Source organism: Setaria viridis, chromosome 9, assembly GCF_005286985.2.
Source record: "Setaria viridis chromosome 9, Setaria_viridis_v4.0, whole genome shotgun sequence".
NCBI classification, from domain to species: domain Eukaryota; kingdom Viridiplantae; phylum Streptophyta; class Magnoliopsida; order Poales; family Poaceae; genus Setaria; species Setaria viridis.
In genome coordinates, this window is record NC_048271.2 from 35,790,289 (window position 1) to 35,810,556 (window position 20,268).

At 44.0% G+C, this 20,268-nt stretch overlaps 3 protein-coding genes across 6 annotated transcripts; all 3 read right to left on the minus strand.

Annotated features, from left to right (window-relative positions):
- Window positions 1-1,309: 1,309 nt before the first annotated feature.
- On the minus strand, window positions 1,310-7,221 carry LOC117840902 (uncharacterized). Of its 3 annotated transcripts, none has more exons than XM_034721442.2 (15): window positions 6,619-7,219; window positions 6,431-6,504; window positions 5,085-6,071; window positions 4,875-4,941; window positions 4,723-4,785; window positions 4,563-4,626; window positions 4,376-4,469; window positions 4,198-4,281; window positions 4,017-4,106; window positions 3,868-3,895; window positions 2,471-2,941; window positions 2,315-2,382; window positions 2,124-2,233; window positions 1,950-2,037; window positions 1,310-1,867 (listed from the first exon to the last, which is right to left on the minus strand). In XM_034721442.2, exons 1-15 carry the CDS (start codon window positions 7,064-7,066, stop codon window positions 1,571-1,573), a joined length of 3,033 nt encoding a protein of 1,010 aa, XP_034577333.1. In that variant the 5' UTR covers window positions 7,067-7,219; the 3' UTR covers window positions 1,310-1,570. The 3 variants fall into 3 exon arrangements, with proteins under 3 accessions (XP_034577333.1, XP_034577334.1, XP_072147196.1); XM_034721443.2 differs by having other exon boundaries at window positions 2,315-2,376; window positions 6,619-7,217; XM_072291095.1 differs by lacking the exon at window positions 4,198-4,281 and having other exon boundaries at window positions 6,619-7,221.
- A 1,561-nt stretch (window positions 7,222-8,782) lies between these two features.
- LOC117835049 (uncharacterized) lies at window positions 8,783-15,938 on the minus strand. 2 transcript variants are annotated; one of them, XM_072290664.1, is made up of 7 exons: window positions 15,622-15,938; window positions 11,464-11,552; window positions 11,273-11,348; window positions 10,077-10,126; window positions 9,687-9,983; window positions 9,511-9,549; window positions 8,783-9,235 (listed from the first exon to the last, which is right to left on the minus strand). In XM_072290664.1, exons 2-7 carry the CDS (start codon window positions 11,548-11,550, stop codon window positions 9,050-9,052), a joined length of 735 nt encoding a protein of 244 aa, XP_072146765.1. In that variant the 5' UTR covers window positions 11,551-11,552; window positions 15,622-15,938; the 3' UTR covers window positions 8,783-9,049. The 2 variants fall into 2 exon arrangements, with proteins under 2 accessions (XP_072146765.1, XP_034570289.1); XM_034714398.2 differs by lacking the exon at window positions 15,622-15,938 and adding an exon at window positions 11,954-12,626.
- Window positions 15,939-16,992: 1,054 nt separating this feature from the next.
- LOC117840699 (transcription factor MYBS2) lies at window positions 16,993-19,517 on the minus strand. Its single transcript, XM_034721220.2, has 5 exons — window positions 19,024-19,517; window positions 18,533-18,756; window positions 18,379-18,456; window positions 17,887-17,934; window positions 16,993-17,805 (listed from the first exon to the last, which is right to left on the minus strand). The coding sequence occupies exons 1-5, from the start codon at window positions 19,304-19,306 to the stop codon at window positions 17,605-17,607; spliced, it is 834 nt and encodes a 277-aa protein (XP_034577111.1). The 5' UTR covers window positions 19,307-19,517; the 3' UTR covers window positions 16,993-17,604.
- Window positions 19,518-20,268: the final 751 nt, after the last annotated feature.

The following is a 20,268-nucleotide window of genomic DNA, read 5'->3' on the forward strand; positions in this document are numbered from 1 at the left end:
TCTTTCGAAGAGTCCTAGGGACACTCGACGGACGATCGGGCTTATACTGTTTTAAGTGCGCTTTGGATAATTGCTGCGTCGGCAGCAATTAGGCGCATTTAAACCAGTTTAAGTTGGACGGTTCCGCCACAATGAATACCCTTTCTCATCTACTACATTCCTAGAATATGTCATACATAAATGTCTTTGGGGTAACGTGTACAAATTGAACTCTCCTGCAGAGTCACGCATCTCACACCTCCTTGTAGTCACACTTCTTACATTTTTATGTAGCCATGCTTCTCACGCCTTCGAGCCCTTAACCTCGAGGCTTCTTCTTTTCATCTAAGTCTTCAGCTTCGCAACCTTAGCTTCGCGTTGAGGAGACTCCTTAGCCTCGTGTCTTCATACTCGACGCGTACAACTCAGTCCTCACCCTCAGTAGAAAACATAACGAAAAACTCGGTGCTCGAGATTAGCTTCGAGCGTTCAAGGGTAAGTTAGTTCATATCTTAGCCATCAACAAATAATCTTTAGCCTCGAAGTCGAAATGACAAAGAAGATGCAAGGTCAACGTAGTTTACACACCTGTTTAGAACCTGCGAGGTTAAGTGAGTTTTGTATGTTGATCTTGCGAGGTTAACTAGTTTTTGCCGATGAACGCCACTCGAGGTTGATCGGAGTAGCTTCTCGTGGGCAGGGCTTGACTCCGACGAACCGAACCCGTGACAAGGGTCGCCCTAAAAAAAGCGTCACCAGAATATGCCGACTTATCCCGAAGATGTTACACCACATACTCGCTATATTTCTAAGGCCTTGTTTAGTTGGCCAAATTGGGAGGTGCCAAATTACTGTGCTGGCACTGTAGCACACTGTAGCGTTTCGTTTGTATTTGTGAATTATTGTCCAAACATTGACTAATTAGGCTCAAAAGATTCGTCTCGCAAAGTACAACAAAACTGTGCAATTAGTTTTTAATTTCATCTACATTTAGTACTCCATGCATGTACCGCAAGTTTGATGTAATGGGGAATCTTCTTTTTGCATAGTGCCAAAGTTGGAAGTTGGGAGTGAAGTAAACAAGGGCTAAGTCAACAACACGGACTGTTGTTGACAGCAGTGTAATTGCTGCGAGACGGTATCGTGGAAAATACACGAGCATATGATGTTGACAGATGACTGGGTGTTAATTAACATATACAACTTACAAGCACCCAACGCTCGTCTTGACTGAAGCACATCTTTTGTGTGATCAAAGGAAAGCGTAGAAGTTGTGATGCACATAAAAGTAGAGTAGAGTAATGAGCACCTCATGAAGCAAAGCTACGGATTGCAGAAGCAAGTACACCAACAAAATTTGCTCCGAAAGAAAGTGTTCACAGTTAAAAACACGCACACACCACATACTCGCTGTACACGAGTCAGACTCGGATATTGCAGGAATCCTAGCACGAGGGATCAGTACATCTTCAGTATTGGTGTTTACTTACATCAAGGGGGAAACATTTAGGCTATTTTCTAGTCTGTAATTAGCTAGCTGGTCACAATCAGCTTGCAGGTGTTAATACAGGTCTGTACGGTGCAACGAGCGCTATGATTGTTTTGCTGTAAGCGCTATGTTCTGGGGTGACGATGAAGAAGCAGCGTCAGAACCAGCTGAAATCCTAAGCATCTTGGGCTTTCTGAAGCTATCACGGCATGGAGAAAAGAAATCATGCTTGAGCGCATCCTCTGATGTGAGCCTGCACCTGGGGTTGACAGCGAGGCACTTATCCAGCAGGTCAAAAAATGATTCAGGTATCAACTTGAGGAACTCTGGCCTGCGTGTGTTGGCTGTACACCACTGCCTCAGATCCACAGAGTGAAACGATTTGAAATCAAACAGATCCTGACACCGAAGAGTGTTTTTAGGAATCAGACTCAGCAGCCTATTCAAAGAATGTAAGAACTTGAGGTGAGAGTTAACATACCGATGGGAACGAAGATTCGCAGTTGTGCACTTTCGCTACCTCCCACAGTTCTTCACTACCTTTCAGCTTTGCTATTTCCTTGATGTTCCTTTATCATACAAATGCAACATATTAGCAACATTCTTCAGTTAGGGACTGAGGATACACATTGCTGTAATGTGTAAGTTAACTCACTGTTCAGGATCACCACCAAAAGGTGTTCTGCCAATTATCAAGTACAGGAGCGTCACCCCAGCGGACCAGACATCAACTTTACAACCCTGGTGGAAAGACCTAAAGAGAACCTATAGGAAAAACATCACCTTCAGTATATGAAACTTCAAGGATGAAACACTCGACTCTCACAACAGGAAACATAATCAAACCTCTGGAGCCCGGAATCCTTTAGTTCCAACACATGGACCTTCTCTTCGATGTTTTCCATGTCCTGCAACTACCAGTTAGTTAGATCATTCTAATAGCTAGGGATGTTCAATTGAATATCAAGACATGTGCAAGACACAGTTACTGGGAAAATCCACCTTTGTTGTTAAATGTGCCAGAACCAGCAACAGCACTACCACCAGAATGCAGGGGCATTGGAGTCAGCATAAAGAGCTTTCGATCCACACTACCAATAGGAGCAGCGACCCTCTTCCTTTGGGAAGCAGGAGCAGGCACTGTATTTTTGTTGGGACTTTGCATTGCCTCATGCAAGAAGTTCATTAATTCCTTTCGCCCTTTGTAAGGCATTGGCTGCTTTAACCTATCTAATGATGTTTTTGTGCTTGTAGGATCCTTCGCAGAGGTTACACCAGATACATCAGCAGCTTGGGTACTTTTATTGTCGATCTTAGGTGCACTATCCACTGGGTTTTTACTGGATCTTTTCCTCTTCAAAGGAAGAGGTTGCTTTGAATCATCAACTGCTTCTTTGGCGTGAACTACTGGGGCAAATTTTGATAATGTTTGAGATGCTGTATCCTTCCCACATGAAATTGTCTCAGATTTACCTAATCAATTAAACCAAAATTTCATCTCCATCAGTCAGCCATAGTACAGTAGAATAGAATTGCGGTAATTTGAATGTTCAAAATTAATAAGCTTTTTCTAGCTTTCCAATAAGTATAACTTCCAATGAATCAGATAGTGATTGTTGATGACTACAGCACATATACATTGCTGAAACATTTCAGTAGCTACAGTTCACAATCATTATGTCAAGGAACAAAAGGTACATGCAGCAAAACTTTTCAGCACATATATCAGTCAGATATCTTATGCGTAAATGTAGGTGTTCAAGCTAATGAAATTCACCACCTTGTCAGGATCATCACCAGGATAACGCTTTTTTGACAAAAACACTGATCTGATCTAGTGGGTCCAACTCTTGAACTGAACTATGGGATATATTTGAATTCTATTCAACCCTCTTTTATGCCAGCACGACTATAAACGTTCCAAAGTCATTCTTTTTTCCCCTAAGATCGAGTAACAGCATGAAAAATACCGGTATGGACTGTATTCAGCGCACAGTCCAGAACTGGGACAATAAACTATTCTGACAGAAAACTATGAGCAGAAGTTCACTATCAAACACCATGTAAGTTTGTTTTGGGTAAAAACAGCCGGGAAGATCACTGGCAGAGTCTGATTGGAAGGGGAGTAGACTTTTGGGGAGAATTGGGATTAATTCTTCTTCATTGTTTACCTCCCTTTATACATCACCTCCCTTTTATATAGAAAGGAAAGAGGATTCATTGACCCCTGAGGAAGATCGAATCAAATCCTAACAAATCATATCTAATCATATCCCTAACTGATCCTATCTCTCTAACTAATGAGGAAGGGCTGGCTGTCTGCCGCCCCCATAACACACCAATTAATAATGCCCACCAAAAAACACCAATTAATAATTCAAATTTAGGAAGTGACTTACTGTTTTTCAAGAACTTCTGGTGGAGATCCTGCATGCAAAATCAGGAAAACACATAGTGGCAGAATTCCAGACTCAGTTAGCATCAAGCAATACAGGAAATATTCATAAAAAAGTAAGCATCAAATAGAAAGAACAGTACAAGCACTAACATTTGCCAGGTTGAAGTCAATAAGATACCCCTTCTTCAGTTTGCGACAGAAGAGGAAGTTTCCAGGTTTGACATCTCTATGCACTACCCCCTGGAGACAAGCATACAGTTATCAGATATCCACGATTAGAATCGGCAACAGAAATCAACAGTTGACCAGGGTAGCATGCACTTATAAAGACCTGTCTATGTAAGCTTGCAAGAGCTCTGAACAGACAGTACCCATACCACTGCAACTCAAGCAAGGCTATTTCCTTTTTCAAAATCTAGGAGACAAAAGAAATAATTCAAAAAGGATGATTAATTATGGGTACTGAATAAAAAGACAGATAGCTTCAGAGCTAGTAAAAGTCACTATACCTCTGGTCTGTCATGCTCAACATGTTCTAGAACAAAGCACTCTAGTTCGCCACTTTTCAAAGAGCATTCGTATTTAATCACACAATGTTTCCCTCTGCATGGAAAAACATGGCAGTCGCATTAATGTTACTATGGATAACAAAAACAACTCTTAAAAGTTTTAGTGAGAGGGCTAGGTAATTAGTACCCAAAACGCTCCAGCATCTTTAGTTCATTGTTAACATGGTGTGGATGAGCATTTGGGTGAGGACCTGTAAGTAGAAACATAGAGTTAATTTCTTTCTCACAAAAACCTTTATAAAAATGGAGAAATAAATACATCAAGACTTGTGGCTTGATGTTCACACATTTTATAGCGAATATTCGTCCATCTTTTTTTCTCAGCGCCCTATAAACAGTCCCGTAACCTCCTGAGTAAATAATGAACATGACATATTAGTCTGCATTCAGAAAAAAAAAACTAAGTGACAGTTCCAAAAGAAATATACAGGATTCTTACCAGACCCTTCCTCCTCTTCTATGACAAAACCCTTGAAGCTAGGAAGTTGTTTTGGAACTACATGGCTCTGAAAACGATGGCAGCAGAACAGCAAAATAAAATAAAAGTTAATAAATAAAATCTTGAATAGAAGGCTGGGATAGGTACAGGACATAAATGATTCATACAAGACTTAGCAATCATTAAGTGACCATATGTTGACAAACTAACCTTTTGAGCCTTTGCTGCAAAGCGGTCCTTATCTTCTTTGGGCAGTGCATTTTTCTTGGTCTTCTCATTTTGCTTCGCAACCATTCTATCCTGCCCATTTTTAGATACATTGGCCTCCACCTCATTCCAGGGCTGCTTTCCATTATTTAGATATTTGCTTTCTCTATTTTCAGCAATAATGTTCAGGTCCCTCATGTCCATACAGTCATACCTTGTAGCTTCCTGCGGCAATGCTTCAGGTTCACTATTTCTGTTCATTTGAGATGCTATAGGTGCAGCCTTGGTGTCCATAGGAGGTTGGAACAAAATTTGTGTTGTCTTATCCTTACAAACTTCTGCGCATGCATTGGCACATAGTGGATTCTTTTCCTGACCACAAGTTGGGAGATTCTCATGATGCCCAGCATCTGGGCAGTTGTATTGTAAAGCATCTGCTTGATTTGGAATAGTATCAAATGCTTCTATACTATCATCTCTCTTTGTATTATAATTAATTGGGCTGCCTGGATTTTTGCAAACGAGATTTAGATCTTCAGCCTGATTCTCTCTTTCCCCAGCATGATTTTCTGTTTCCCCAGCTACAACAGCATGAATGGTCGTGGGATGGACAGACTCTTTTTGTAGATCATCACTATCCTCTACTGTACAGTTAAGGAATGCAGCTTGTTCAGATTCACCAATCCTACTACTTTTACCATCAACTTCTGCATCGATGTTTTTGGATTTCTCAGCATCCAGTGGAGGAAGATTGACAGAACAACAATCTGACAGATTTGTTGGAACCAGTGTTAAAGCCATGTTCCCGAGAACTGTGCCATCATCACCTTTAAGAGACTGCGCAAGTTCAGGTTGAAGACAAAGCGTGGTAATTTTAGCATCATTGGGAACAAGAGTAGCCCCAGTTGGAAGTCCTAAGGAAGGTTCACCGATAAATGTGCTGATAGTGGGAAGCCTATCCTGCAACTCTTGCATAACCTCCAAATGTACCTGAGTATAAGATATGACAAAAGTTCAACGGTTAATTTCAAGCTATCTTTCATGCCATTTACTCTATGGATGGACCAAACCAATCAAAATTGTGGCAATCTACTGATGAAAATTAGTAAGCCCTATGGAACAGATTATTCATGCGTAAGAGCCTAATATCCTAGGGATTTTGTGCCCATGGCCTATAAAAAGAAATAACATGAAATGATTTCAAATGTCCAATCAGACTAACTACAAGCAAATAAAAGAAAGTAGGGCTAGATTGGCAATTTGTTGGGTCTTCGCATCTTCGATTTCTTTAATTTGGACATGTTGCAATGAAATAACAAGCGTACAGCAACTAGGAAGAGACATCATACCTCTCCAGTAGCAGCTGGGGCACAGGTTTGTGCAACCAGCTGATTCGACTCCTGCTCGCTGTGTTCCATCAAATCTGCACAAAATGAACCCAAATGAATATAGAAACAAGGATAGCCCTCCTGAACCAGCACGCATACAGTAAAAACATGTAAATGGAACAATCTGGCTTCTCTGAGAAATTAAACACCTGAGTCCGGCGCTAGTAGTCGGTGCCTCTTCGTGCTGAAGCAGCTCACATCCGACACTTTCCGCTTGCGCTCATACCGAATCGTCACTTCCCCCGACCACTTCCTCACCTCGGGAGGTCTCAACAACACCCTTGGGGCCGGGACATCCAACCCCGCAAACCTCATAAACGCCAGGACGGCCGTCTCAGAGGCTGTCACCACGCCGCCGCCGGAGATTCGCAGTGGAGACCCAGGGATACGACACATCCGCTCGACTAAGTCCGGTGAGACGGAGAGGGCCGCGGCGGAGGTGGAGGCGGAGGCGGCGGCGGTGAGGGCCGCGGCGGAGGCGGCGGTGGCGAGGTCCGAGGCGGCGACGGGGCGACCGAGGCGGACGAGCACTGTGAGGAGGTGCCAAGCCAGCTCCATCTCCACCGAGAGAGCGGCCGCGGCGCCGTCCGGAGCCATCGGGGAGGGCTAGGCGCTCGGATCTGCGCGGCTAGGGCCCGGAAGGCATGGGATGGAGGTGGGGAGCCGGCGGCGCTTGGCTTCGAGCGGTGTTCTTCTCTCGCTTGCCTCTTCTAGAACAGAAGAGGGAACGGTGCTTTTGCGATTTGGTCCTCGGAGGTTCTGAGTTTTGTGGATCGGAGGGCGGCGGGAGGCGGGAAAATTTGTGCGGGAGGGGAGTTTTTGGAGCGGCGGATCTCAGCGCGGTGCGAACACGTGCCGTTTTCCCGCCCGGGCTTTCCGCCTCGGCTCGTAATTGCTACGCCCACAGCTAGTGTACGCACACAACAGCAGCGTAAACACCGCGTCGCAGTCGCTTACACATTGGACCCACACACCTCCGAATGGTCAACTATGTGTTGTTGACTCTTGCCCACCCTTGCAGGCTTTGCAGTCCTCACAATGCATACAGCACTGCAGAACAGCTGATTATGGCCCTCTTTTATCCGCTTATAAGCGGCTTATAGGTGCAAATAAGCGAAAATCTCACTCAAACGCCTCGCTTATTTCCCGCTTGTGTGCTAAGCGGCTTAGTCTAAAATCCACAAAACAATAGCAGGTTCGATTTTCTCGTACGCGGTTTGGGAGCCACTTATTGCTTAAGTGAACCCTCTTTTCTCCCTATACCCTTTCCACCTCCACCTCCTGGCCGACGGCGCCGCTGCCTCCCTCGACGCCCGCCGCCTCCTGCCCTCCTCCGCGCGTCCCCTGCGGCCTCCTCCTCCCGCACGTCAGTCCACTACCACCAGCTCCGTGGCGGCATCCACCACGAACACGTGTGTGGGCGGCCCCGGCCCCCCTCCTCGGCCGGGTCCGGCGGCAGTGCGTACTCGACGCTGGAGTGCATGGGGAAGAGGTCGGCGGGGAGCGCGTCGGGCGCTAGGTGTCGCTGGAACGGGTTGGCGCCGGCACCGCAGAAGGGGCAGGACCATCGCGCGGAGCCGTGGTGCACGCGCGAGAACGGGTTGAGCGCGGCGCCGCACCCGCGGGTCGCGCAGCGGAGTGGCGCGTAGGGGAGCAGCGAGAGGAGGTCGGGCGCCGTGGGGTGCTGCAGCGGCGAGCAAACGATTTGAGAAAGGAAAGATTGCAAAAAGTACCTGAGCAGGGAGAAGGCGAAGAGGGTCTTGCTTGGGTTTTGGCGAGAAAGGAAAGCTTCATGGCCTTGGACTTCCAGAACATCATATGTTTTACAGGATAGGCGATTGCTCTGCTCCTGCTCTTAGGCAATGTAAGAATAATTTCCGTGGCTCATTAAAAACTATCGGTAGGAAATTTGAAGAGGTTCTTGTTTCCATACTAGACCAATCTATCATATGAATTTCACATTATTGTAATGCAATTTCTATTTAACAAACTCCAAAGACATTAGAATTATTGTCTTCTCATCGTGTTCACAACAAAAATGAGCTATTATCAGCCTCAGCGGCATTCAGGTCAATTTACCAGCTAGGACAGACAATCGACACAAAATAATCAAGATTGACAAACACCCTGCTTATTCAGAATCAGGATTGCCAAACACCCTGCTTATTCAGACAGCGGATTCTCCAGACAGTGGGCTTATTAGATAAGCTATAGATAAGCGAGTTCCAAAAAAGCGTTTACAAGTAAGATTAATACGCCTCGCAAAAGAAAAGTAAGATTAATACATTTCTGCGCATTTAGATATCAATGGAATGAGAAAAGGAGCAAAATGTCCTTCGTAGATTCAGACTTCAGAAGCCGGGACAAAGCGTTCTGCATCAATCAAATGGAGAAACAAATGTTGCAGATGAAACAGCTGATGGATAACGTTACTGACAACTGTACTGAACAATCACAGTTGATCTGCAATTTCTCGAGAGGATATTGTGGACAGCATTAGTACTGTGGCTCTCTACTGCACTGGTCGCCTACTGAATGAACTACCAAAATTGTGCTAAACTACACAGGCAATTCCTGCTGCTATCTTGTTTTCCGACTTCGACGGCGGCATTCGAAGCAGTCCGAGCACGGATAATAGGCCTTCACTCCGTTTTTACGATCTATTTGTAATTTGGTCGGTGAAACCTTAAGTTCCTCTACAAGTATCTGACGCAGATTTTCATTTTCCTCCCGCAGTTCTTCAATAACCCTTTGGTGCTTCAGTACCTGAAAATGCATAACCGATTATAATCAGCTACGAGGCTTGCATTGCTATGAAAAACAATCAATTGTGAACCAATCTTTACATGAATACAGTATGATTAATATAACCAACAAAGCACTTCTCTACTGCCTTCCTACATGTAACGAGAACTATAGCTTAAAAGTCTAGAGGCACAACATTTTCGGGTTATATTGGGATGAATGAATAAAACACATCTAACACAGAAATGGATGGAACTGCCAAGCAAATGTCATAAGTATAACTGAACTGAACTCACCAGCTGGAGTACATTATCCATTCCTTGTAAATTTCCAGGCTGAAATGAATAAAGAAAAAATAGTTCAGGACATCTGGTGCATAACAATTCAGCAGCCAAAGACATAGTTGAAGCTACAACTGCACAAACAAATGAACAATATGTATTGTAAAGTTTAAGAGTGTTTTAGTGCATACCGCATCTCTGGAGTCCATCTTTGTATCATTCTGGAACAGTGGATTCTGTAGAAAATTGGCAATGACCTTTTCAGTTCGACTCCCAGTTAATGCTTCTGGCTGATTAGGTTGCTGTACTCTTGACATTTCATAACTTGTAGTGTTCTTCAAATTACTTTCTGCAGTCTTAGCCTCTAGATCCATGGGCATACCATCGTGAGTTTGTTGATTGCTAGACAAAGAACGAGCCATAGGATTCGATGCAGACGGCATCTCAGGGCTATCCTTTAGCCTTGACGTCAATTTAGACATTATTTCCTAGAAGAAGAAAAAAACTAGTTCAATCAATGTTAATGCACTGAAAAAGGGAAACGGAAGAAAATGGGGGCAAACTACAGTTCATATATGTACCCCAAAAGATGACTGAATTCCATGAAGTACTCGTGGCTTCAGTGCAATTCCTGAAAGTTGAAGAGAAATAAGGTTTGCTTCATCTCACAGGAAACAAGTGCACAAGTTGGTGCACAAAAAGTTATCTGGTAAAAACCAGCTTAAAGCGCTGCAGCAGTTGAAGAAATGGCCATACACGCAACATATGGATAATCCCAATTGCAAGAGAAACTTGGTCCAGTTTTCAAAAAAAAAAGAGAGAGAGACTTGGTCCCTGTTGTATAGACACTATGGTCTCCCCAGTCTATCACCCCAATCTTCCGCATCACATTTCTTTGAATGGTGGTCCAGTACCATCACTTTGGTGGTAAGTTCAATGCAGGCTGGAATGAACTCCTTGATAACTTTGGGTGCTTGGACAATATGGAAGCACCAGAGTGGTTTTGTCCTCATGTTCGCCAACATTCAAAAGGTTCTACAGATCATTAGGGATGAGTCATGGTAGTGAGTCATGGCCAGGGCCAAAGGATTGGAACCAGGGGCGGAGCTACGGCTATTTATCAGGGTCAGCTGATCCTGAAAAGCTTCAGTGAATTAAGTGGAAAATTAATGTTCTGGGCAATCCCTGACCCAGTGGTATGGAGAAGACCCCAGTGAGTCAGTGACCTGTTCACCTAGCTCGGCCCTTGATTGGCACAACTGACCAAGTTTGAGTCCTAGTTGGTCTTGGTTTTGCATGTAGGTCGATTTATCCTTGTCTGTGGAGCGGAGCTAATGTTTTAAGTGCTGCGTATTCAAAGAAAAAAGACATATGGATAGTGCTAGTCTGCAAAAATGAAAAAAAAAACGTTGTCCTCCATTATCATTATTATGGTATTAAAGTTACATCTTTCGTTCAACCAAAGCAACTGCGCATAGGATAGATGAACTAACTACACGCCTACAATGAACAGAAATGCAAGTGGGGCATAAAAGTGAACCAAAGTATCACCATGCAATAGCAATTACACAAGTACTCTGCATTAACTTTAAATGAGGAGGAATAGATGAAAAAACATGCTGATGCGTATACACTGCTGCACTTACTTAACAGGGAAAGAACTAAAAAAGAAAACTTAATGGAGACAAGGCATCATAATTGAACATAAGTGAGGACAGTTCATATAAGGATGGACAGGAATACAAAGTTAATTTTTTGAAATAGCTGCAATATGTACCTATTCCAAAACCATGGCCCATACCAACTCCACAGCCAATTCCCGCTTCAATGTTCTTTAACCCAGATGTCCTCAGCTAGAGCACAAACACAGGGAGAGACGAAAATAGCACCATCAGATAAGCACCAAATACAGGATCAGATTTACAGAATGGGCGTTTATGCACTGAAAAGTGCTAAATCTTATCGTACCGCAGAATTGACATGCCTTGTGACACCAGAAAAGGCATCTGTTGCGCCTCTTGTAGCACTCATAACTTGCTGAAGCCCAGGTATCATACCTGAAATAAATATAGAAGGTAACTTCTTAGACAAGAAGCCGATCGTGAAATTAATCCATTACTCTAAAGGCAATTTGCCAAGCTTTGGACAGCATTTGACGTGCAGGTGCCAGAATTAGCAAGCATGAATCAACCACATATTTATATATTTCCAAACGCGGGTGTTTAAGTAATCACCAAGTCAAATAATGTAGCTCCCGTTCGATTAATTTACACACAACACGAACTGTTCGACGAAATGCCACTGTGAGGAGGCAGCCCCTACGTCGTCATTAATCTGTTCAAAGAAATGCCAAACCCAAAGAACACCCCCACCTACCTATGACTGATTCGATTCCCCTGAACCCACCTCGGTCATCTAAGAACGAAACCAGGATAAGGTCCTCCAAAATTCACATTACCTAGGTAGATGGGTCGGCCGACGCCGATGCCAACGCCGCATCCGACACCGAATCCGGTGAAGACCTGCAAAACCTTCACGCTGAAGGGGTTCTCCATCCGGAACGCGGGCGGCGGAAGCCTCCGCTCCCGGGGGCTCGCCATCGACGCCGGGCGATGGACGCCGGCGACGGAAGGGAAGGAGTGGAGGTCCGCGACTTTGGATCGGATCGTTGCTTGGGCTTAATCCGGGGCCGGACAGCTTGATCCACCACACACAATGGCAACGGGGGTATAGCCCATCAGAAACGCCGCAAGATGGGCTAGCCCATTTAGAGGCATGTCTCTGGCATAGGCCTGGTAACAGGGTTAAATGCCGTATCAAGCTGACAAGGTGCATGCTGACATGCTGTGGCATATCGACTGCAATTTTTTCAAGAGAGCCGGCACGTTTTGCAGATTATCATTATGCTTTTGGCCTTCTCTAAAACCTGATGTAAAGTTTACAGTAATCTTGCTTCGTAACAGTAGTTCTTTTTAGAGCAAACGCCCTCACACCTCCATGGCAATTTAAGCAATACAAGGTGGGTCCTCTTCGAATAGAGTTTCAGAAGAATTGCCTGTTCGATGCTCCGGCCCTGGGAGAACAGCCCACTGGCCACTGCGGCACTGCCATCGGCTTTGTGGAACTAGTCCATCCACGCCGGCACGGGTTAATATTTTTAAAAGCTATTGAATCTAAAATTATTTAGAAATTAAATTCCTAACTAATAATTAAAATTGTACCTACTGCTCTCTTATTTTTTTCAATACTTCAATATAATACTCATATAGATGTACTTATCTTTATTCAGTTGTGATTAATTTTTAATTAGTAATTACTCTATAAACTTTTTGATCCACATTCACACTTTTTTCATTTTGTATCACACCTCCATACATTGTGTTTAGCATAAAAATTGATATTTTTCATCAATTCCTCACATACATGTATAAATGGTCTAAATGGTAACACTCATCATGTGTATATATTTAGTATTTCTATATTAATAATGACATAAATAGTTAATTTAGAATCATATATTAGTTTACTTTTGGACATTTATATGATGCACACGAAGATAATTAGATTAATATTTAGGTGATTACTTTATGTTATTTTTAATAACAACATATGTGGGTAACTTAAATACAAATTTAGAATGATATTTTAAATTATGATTTGTAATGATATGTATGAGTAAATTGGATGAAGATTATTAGGTTATCGTAGATTATTTTTTATAATGGCTGACCTTAATAATTTAGATATAGGATTAGAGTTTATTTTGAATATTTTCATAATGATAGTGGCGGGTAACTTTTTAGAAAATATAATAGATTAATGACTATTATTAGAGTTTACACGATTGGTGTTTGATGTTTTTGATTTTTTTGAGAATTTTTTAGGATTTATCTTTTTTTTTCTAGCGTGTCTCGTGGGAACTAATGCGGAGTCTCCAATGAAAAAAATAATACTACATCGCTACAAAACTATTACCATGAGCTACATCTCATTTGTAAAATATTCGAACACAATACTTATATAGATATATACTTATTATCTTCATCTGATTTGTGATGGATTTTAGTTAATATTTTCATCCATATTTATAATATTTAACTTTTCACTTTGCGTCGTAGGTAAGCGCTTGAATTTGTTTAATGGATCCTAAGTTTGAGCTATAATTTTAACATAGAAACCTATATTCTCATCACTTGCTCTATATCTTTATAAATGGTGATACACATCATGTGTATATACCTTAGTTATTATATCATATACCAATGTGTAAGAAATAAGCGATTTAGACTCATATATTGTTGTATATTTTTAATTAAGGTGATTGGATTCAAATGTAGGGTTACCCCATGTTACTTTTAATAATAACATATGTGGGTAATATATATGTAAATTTAGTTGCAAATTTAGGGGTTATTTTAAATATTGTTTATAATGGAATGAGTGGGTAATTCTGATGAAGATTAGGGGGTTACTTTAGTTAATTTTTTATAATGGTGGAGGTGGGTAATTTAGATATAGATTTAGGGTTACTTTAGGCTATTTTTATAATGGTATGCGGTGGGTAATTTTTTAGAAAACATAATAGATCCAATGGGTATGATGATTTGAATCTACCGATTGATGGCTAGATGTTTTACTTTTTGTGAGAATTTTTAGAATTTCTCTTTTTTTTTCTAAGTGTTCAATTAGGAATCCTAGGTGGTTTTACCCGCAGGTTTGAAAAAGGAACTTACCCTAAGATTCTGGACGCAGGAAGCACCGCCCTGGAAGAGTGGGAGCGGAACAAGCGAGTGTTCCAACAATCCTGGAAGAGGCAAAGCTCTGACAGGAAGCCGACGTAACGTTATGGCCAGTCAACTGTGAAACGGGGATGTTCATGTCGACACGTCCGCGCATATTATCAGCTTTTGGTATCACGATAACTGAGCAAATACACTACCAATTTTCACCGACAGATACACAAAATATGTTTACCTGACCATTAAGACACATGTACACCCATTGCTCCCAAAAAATTACTCATTTAGTTTTGTCCTAGCTTAAATTATCTTTAACTTTGATCACATTTATAAAGAAGACTATCGACATTTATGGTACAAAATAGTTAAGCTATGATAACATTGTATCAACATATTAAGCATATTTTCTAATTTGGTCAAACTTAGTTTGACTTAAGACGGGTGGAGTATAAAGCCTATGCACTTCCTCTTCTACTACTATTAACTTAAAAAATCATTATTTTTTAATTAAACCATGATTAAGTTGTTGACTCAAAACTCAGAAGAAAAAGGAAAGCTGATCAAGTAGACAATGACGTGGGGATTAGGACCTGGGAGGAGACGACGCCTTCGTTTCTCTCAGGATGGGGCATTTGCATTTTCTGACTAGATCCTTGTGCTACCCAGGTCGCTCGCTCGTGTCATCACAAAGACACCGACTTGACCTCGTACTAATACATGGATCAGTGCAAGGTCTACAGGTTACAGGTAGTAACCTTCCACTGCATTTACTCGTAACTGAACTCCGAATCTTACTAGTCACTACTAGTCCTACCTACATCGCCTGTGATCCTTGCCGTGTGCCTGGCAGTTTTTTTGACCGGATCGTTTTTTGCTCGATCCTCCGATGAACAATCGTACGCGTCGTCCCTTAACAATTAGCACTTGGGGCACGATGCAAAAGAAAAGCACGTCCACCACGTGAACTTCCCTTGCCTTGTGGCCTAGCTTCTACGTAAGTTGGGTCAACTAAGATCTATCTCGATCCCATATACGCGATTCATGCACTCTTTGACTATCTTTAATTTTCCATCCTTTGCCTTTGACTATGGCACTACATTATCGTGTGTATCTACAATATCTCTAGCTAACAACGTTGGCGCACCAACAAGTGTGCCGTAGGAAATTTTCGCCGACTCCTAGGTTATAAACTTGGCATATCTTGTATTCGTTCGGTCGTTCCAAGTTCCAACCTCCTAGGTACACAGGAGGGCACCCTGATTGGCTGGCCACCTCGATGGCCACAAAGAGTGCTCCTGATCCCAAGCAACCCCAAGAAACGAAATCAAATCAAATCAGAACAAATCAAAACCAGAAGGAAAAGAAAAATGGAAAGGAAAATCCGCACCTTATCTTCCGTGATCACCTTTCCCAATCTCGCGAAAGGTCGCCGCGCGCTATATCATGATCCTCACGCCCATTTTTCTATCCTTTCGTCCATCTTTTGCCCCAGCTGAAAGCATGATGAAAAGCTTGCTGCTGCTGTGTGTGTGTGTCGTCGACCCTCCACCAGCAACGGTGGGGGCACCGGCCGGCTACGGCTGCCGATCGACGGTGAGAGTGAGGCGGCGGGGGCAGCAAAGTCGCCGGGACCCGAGGGCAAAACAGCCCCGGCGGCAAAAAGGCTAGCTCGCTCTCGCTCTCGGTGGCCACGTCCGCATTGCACGATGGGTCGCCGCGCCTTGCCCTTCTCTGTCGCTCCCTCGTGCGTGGACGGACCACACTTATCCTGGCGAGATCCACATATCCTGTTCCAGATTCGGACGCACCCTTCATCTTTACCCGCCTTGTAGAGATAGACTCTGCTTTTTCATTTTTTTTCAGAGCGGCATATATGATCTGATTTCTGCATCCGGCTGCAAAATCCTCTAGGCATCTCTGCATCCGGCTGCAAAATCCTCTAGGCATCTCAGCTTCTCTTCTCTATCACCAATTCACCATTCACCAGCAAATGGGTTGCTGAGTCAATAAAACAGTAAAAAGTATTCCTTGTGCAATTTAGCCAGTGTGATTCACGCAAAAGCGAATGGAGCTACGCACACATGTAACCAGAGTGACCTGAGACACCGGCAACATAGCCGGAATCGGAGCAGTTTCTGCAATCATTGGACGTAGCCTTGTTTACTTCCCTTCAAACTCCCAACTTTAACACTATGCAAAAAGAAGATTACCATCACATCAAACTTGCGGTACATGCATGGAGTACTAAATGTAGACGAAATCAAAAACTAATTGCATAGTTTTGTTGTACTTTGCGAGACGAATCTTTTGAGCCTAATTAGTCAATATTTGGACAATAATTCACAAATACAAACGAAACGCTACAGTGTCGCATTTATGGCAAAATGCCAATTTGGCACCTCCCAACTTGGGAAGTAAACAAGGGCTAGTTACACAACCAGTGTTAGAAGGATACTGATAACATGATTGGTGTGTCTTGGACGACAGGGGAGTGAGGGAATTTCCCTGGCCCTGCCCTGGTTTATCATATGGTCACATCGACGACCGAATGGTCCAATTATTGGGGCATCGGAGCCTCAGCAGAGCCACACAACCTGAAGCGGCTGCCTCCTCAGATTGGAACAAGAAACGAACCCACTTGAAGGAGACAGGGACGGAGGGACCCTTCCCAGCCCAATCCCAATTGGTTCCCCCTTGATTTCATATCATCATATGCAATGCACCTCGCAATCAACGCCACACAGTACAACCGATCGAGTACTGAATCTGGTTTCTGCTCAATGTCTTTTACAAACTGACAAAAACTTAGCATGCATTTCACAAATATTCTTCCTGTAGCAGTAGTACTAGGGGTGTTTGGATACCCTGCTAAATTTTAGCATCTGTCACATTGGATGTTTGGATACTAATTAGGAGTATTAAATATAGTCTAATTACAAAACTAATTGTACAGATGGAGTCTAATTCGCGAGACGAATCTATTAAACCTAATTAGTCCATAATTTGATAATGTGGGGCTACAATAACCATTTGCTAATGATGGATTAATTAGCTTTAATAGATTCGTCTCGCGAATTAGACTCCATATGTGCAATTAGTTTTGTAATTAGTTCATGTTTAGTCCTCCTAATTAGTATCCGAACATCCGATGTGATCCTACTAAAGTTTAGCACCTCGTATCCAACAACCCCTTACGTGAAACTACCGAAATATCGACGACCTTACATGAAACTGCCGAAAACCGGCATGCCATCGACGAAGAACACGAAGTTAGCATAACAAAGACAACAACAGCAAGATCGAACAGGCAGGAGGTGCCTGCAGCTGGTACAGGTTGCGGCAGCTGAGCCAAGCAGCCCGGCGTCTCGAGTCACAGCACTTTTATTGCCCCGGCAGCGCCACCGCAACCGCAGAGAGCAGGAGGCGCGATGCTGAGCTCCAGATTGTTGATGGCGATGCTGAGCTCCAGGCTGTTGACCGAAGAGGCTGTTTCCAGGCCGGAGGCCATGGACGCGAACGACGTCTCGGCGTGAGCCATTGGTCTCTCGAAATAATTAGTTAGTTCACTAACCTGTCGGAAAGAATCAGTTTTGTCAGTTCAGAGTGTTGCTACATGAAGATGTGCTTACCAATGTAGAGGTGATAGTTTTACCTGAATGTTATTGCCTAAAATCCCTCCAAAGCCTCTATAGCTTGGTATCTGAAATGAGGTTAAAAAAATTAACTGTTGAGCTCTTCAGTTAATACATGCTTGTTTATTTCAGGTCTCAATAGCCAGCAATCGGTAATTATAGGCCTGTTTGGTTTGCATTGCTTATGCATAAGCAGCTAAAAATAAGCAACTTTTAGCTCTAAAATACCAAACACCCTTGCTTATAAGGTTGTTTATGGGGCTGCTTATTTTTAACCCATAAGCAACATAAGGGTTGCTTATGGGAGCTAAAAGATGCACTTTACACCTTCTGCCCTCATTTAATGAGGAGGGAGAAATGCTCATAAGCAAGAGTATCCAAGCAGGTAGGACTAAAAATAAGCAACTTCAAATAAGCTAGCTGCTTATGATAAGCAAGTGGAACCAAACACGCCCTGTAACTCAGACTGTGGTAGAACAAGAAGCACAGAGGAATGAATCTGCAGAAATTACCGGGACATCGCCACGGTCGGTATGAATTATCTCCTGAGTGGGAGCAGGCTTAGTGGCACTATTTGGAGGGCTTGGCACCTGAAACAAACGGATGGAGGGAATAGCATCAGCTGCAAGATCTGATCACCCACTGGAATCGCATCAAAGTGCTCACCTGATCGTCACTGAAGTCGGCGATGCCGACGTCGAAGAGGCTGGCCCGGCGCTTCTTCTTGCCGGGGTTGGTCTGGCGGAGGAAGTACTTCTGGGCGTGGCTGGCCACCTGCGTCGCCGTCCTGGTGGTCACGAAGCCCTTGGAGATGCCCCTCCAGTCCCCCTTGCCCAGCTGCCTCAGGCCGTCCAGGAATTTCCTGTGCTCCTCCTCGGTCCATGGAATCCCTGCACGGATTTCACCAATCAATCGAACAGGGTTAATCACAGAACCAAGTACTGAATAGATGCTACTTTGTATCTCTGGGGCGAGCGCCTTGTGGATTGTGCGAGCTGGCGTTGACTCGCACATAAAGGGGCCGAATTTTTAGTCGTTTTCTTGATTTCAGAATCCAGGACAGCTTTTTTTGTTCACGAATCAGTCGTCGGATCATACGGAAGAACCTCGGCAAGAACAAAGCAATCGAATCCGGGAGGGAGAGGAAAAGAAGTCACCTTTCTTCCTCTCCTGGGCCTTGCGGCGGCGGCGCTTCTGCTGCCTGGACGCCAGCTCCAGATCGTCGGAGGCGTACGCCTTGCCGTCGCCGGCCTCCCCAGGCGGCAGCACCGGGTCGATGGAGTTGACGGTGAGGTTGGGCATGCTGGAGATCTTCCTGAGCTCGAACCCGTTGCCGAAGTCATCTAGTTCCTCATCGGCGACGCGGCGGACATCCACGCCGAACAGCCTGAAGACCACCGGCGCCACCTTCCTCCCGTTCTCCTCCTCCGGCCGGTCCATTCCCTCCCTCCCGCAGCTCGCGGTTGTCTGCTGCCTTGTCGCTGTTGATGGTGTCTTGTTGGAAGTGGATTGGTCGTTGGATGGGGATGCTTTGGAGGCCACTGCAGACGGCACTGCAGCAGAAGAGGCCAACAGGCAAGAGGGAGAAGAGGAGATTAAATACTGGTGGTAGTTGCTGCTGCCTCTGCCTCCCCTCCGGGGCAGGGATCATCAGCCGCGCTTATTTATACAGATTACCACTGATGGGGTAGCATGTGTGTTAGGGGGAAACGGTTTTGTATCAGCAAGATTTTAATCGCTTTTTGATTTGTTATTGCGCGAATATGATTGGTTCCGAGCTAAATTATGGTTGACTGATGTTGCCGAGGGAAGATACTACCGAAAGATTTTAAGTCTGTAATGATGTCAGACCTACCGAGAGACCTAGCTAGAATTTAACGATTCAGCAACGTCTGTAATGATGTCAAAAACCAATTCCTGGCTCTCTTTTTTTTGTGCGGCGTGACTGAAATATCATCAAACGGACCTGACGTGTTTGTGTCATCGCCACCGGAATAGAATGCAACAGGTGAAAGTATAAAAACAAGTGTTCATTCTGGTCCGGCCGGTATATCAACCCCTGGCACTGGCAGGGCTGAGACAGTGAAAACACCTGGAAGTCCACAAAGATTGCTACAGAACTAGCTAGAAGGAGAGGTGCTAGCGTGCAGAGATGCCCGGCATCGGTTGCAGTCTTAGCATCAGGCAGGGAATTACGTGCAGGTTTCCCCTTCCATCGCAGCGTTGACAAGCAGCGCGGCGCCGCGGCCGCGCCAGTATCAACGTCCCGGACGATTCCCTCCTCTTCCACGCACCATCATCACCTCAGCTGCTTCGCAAATCCCAAGCGCTCCATCTGGGATCGTCTGGTCTCTGCCAAAAAAAACGCGGTGATTTCCGGGTACTCACAGCTACTGGTAGTA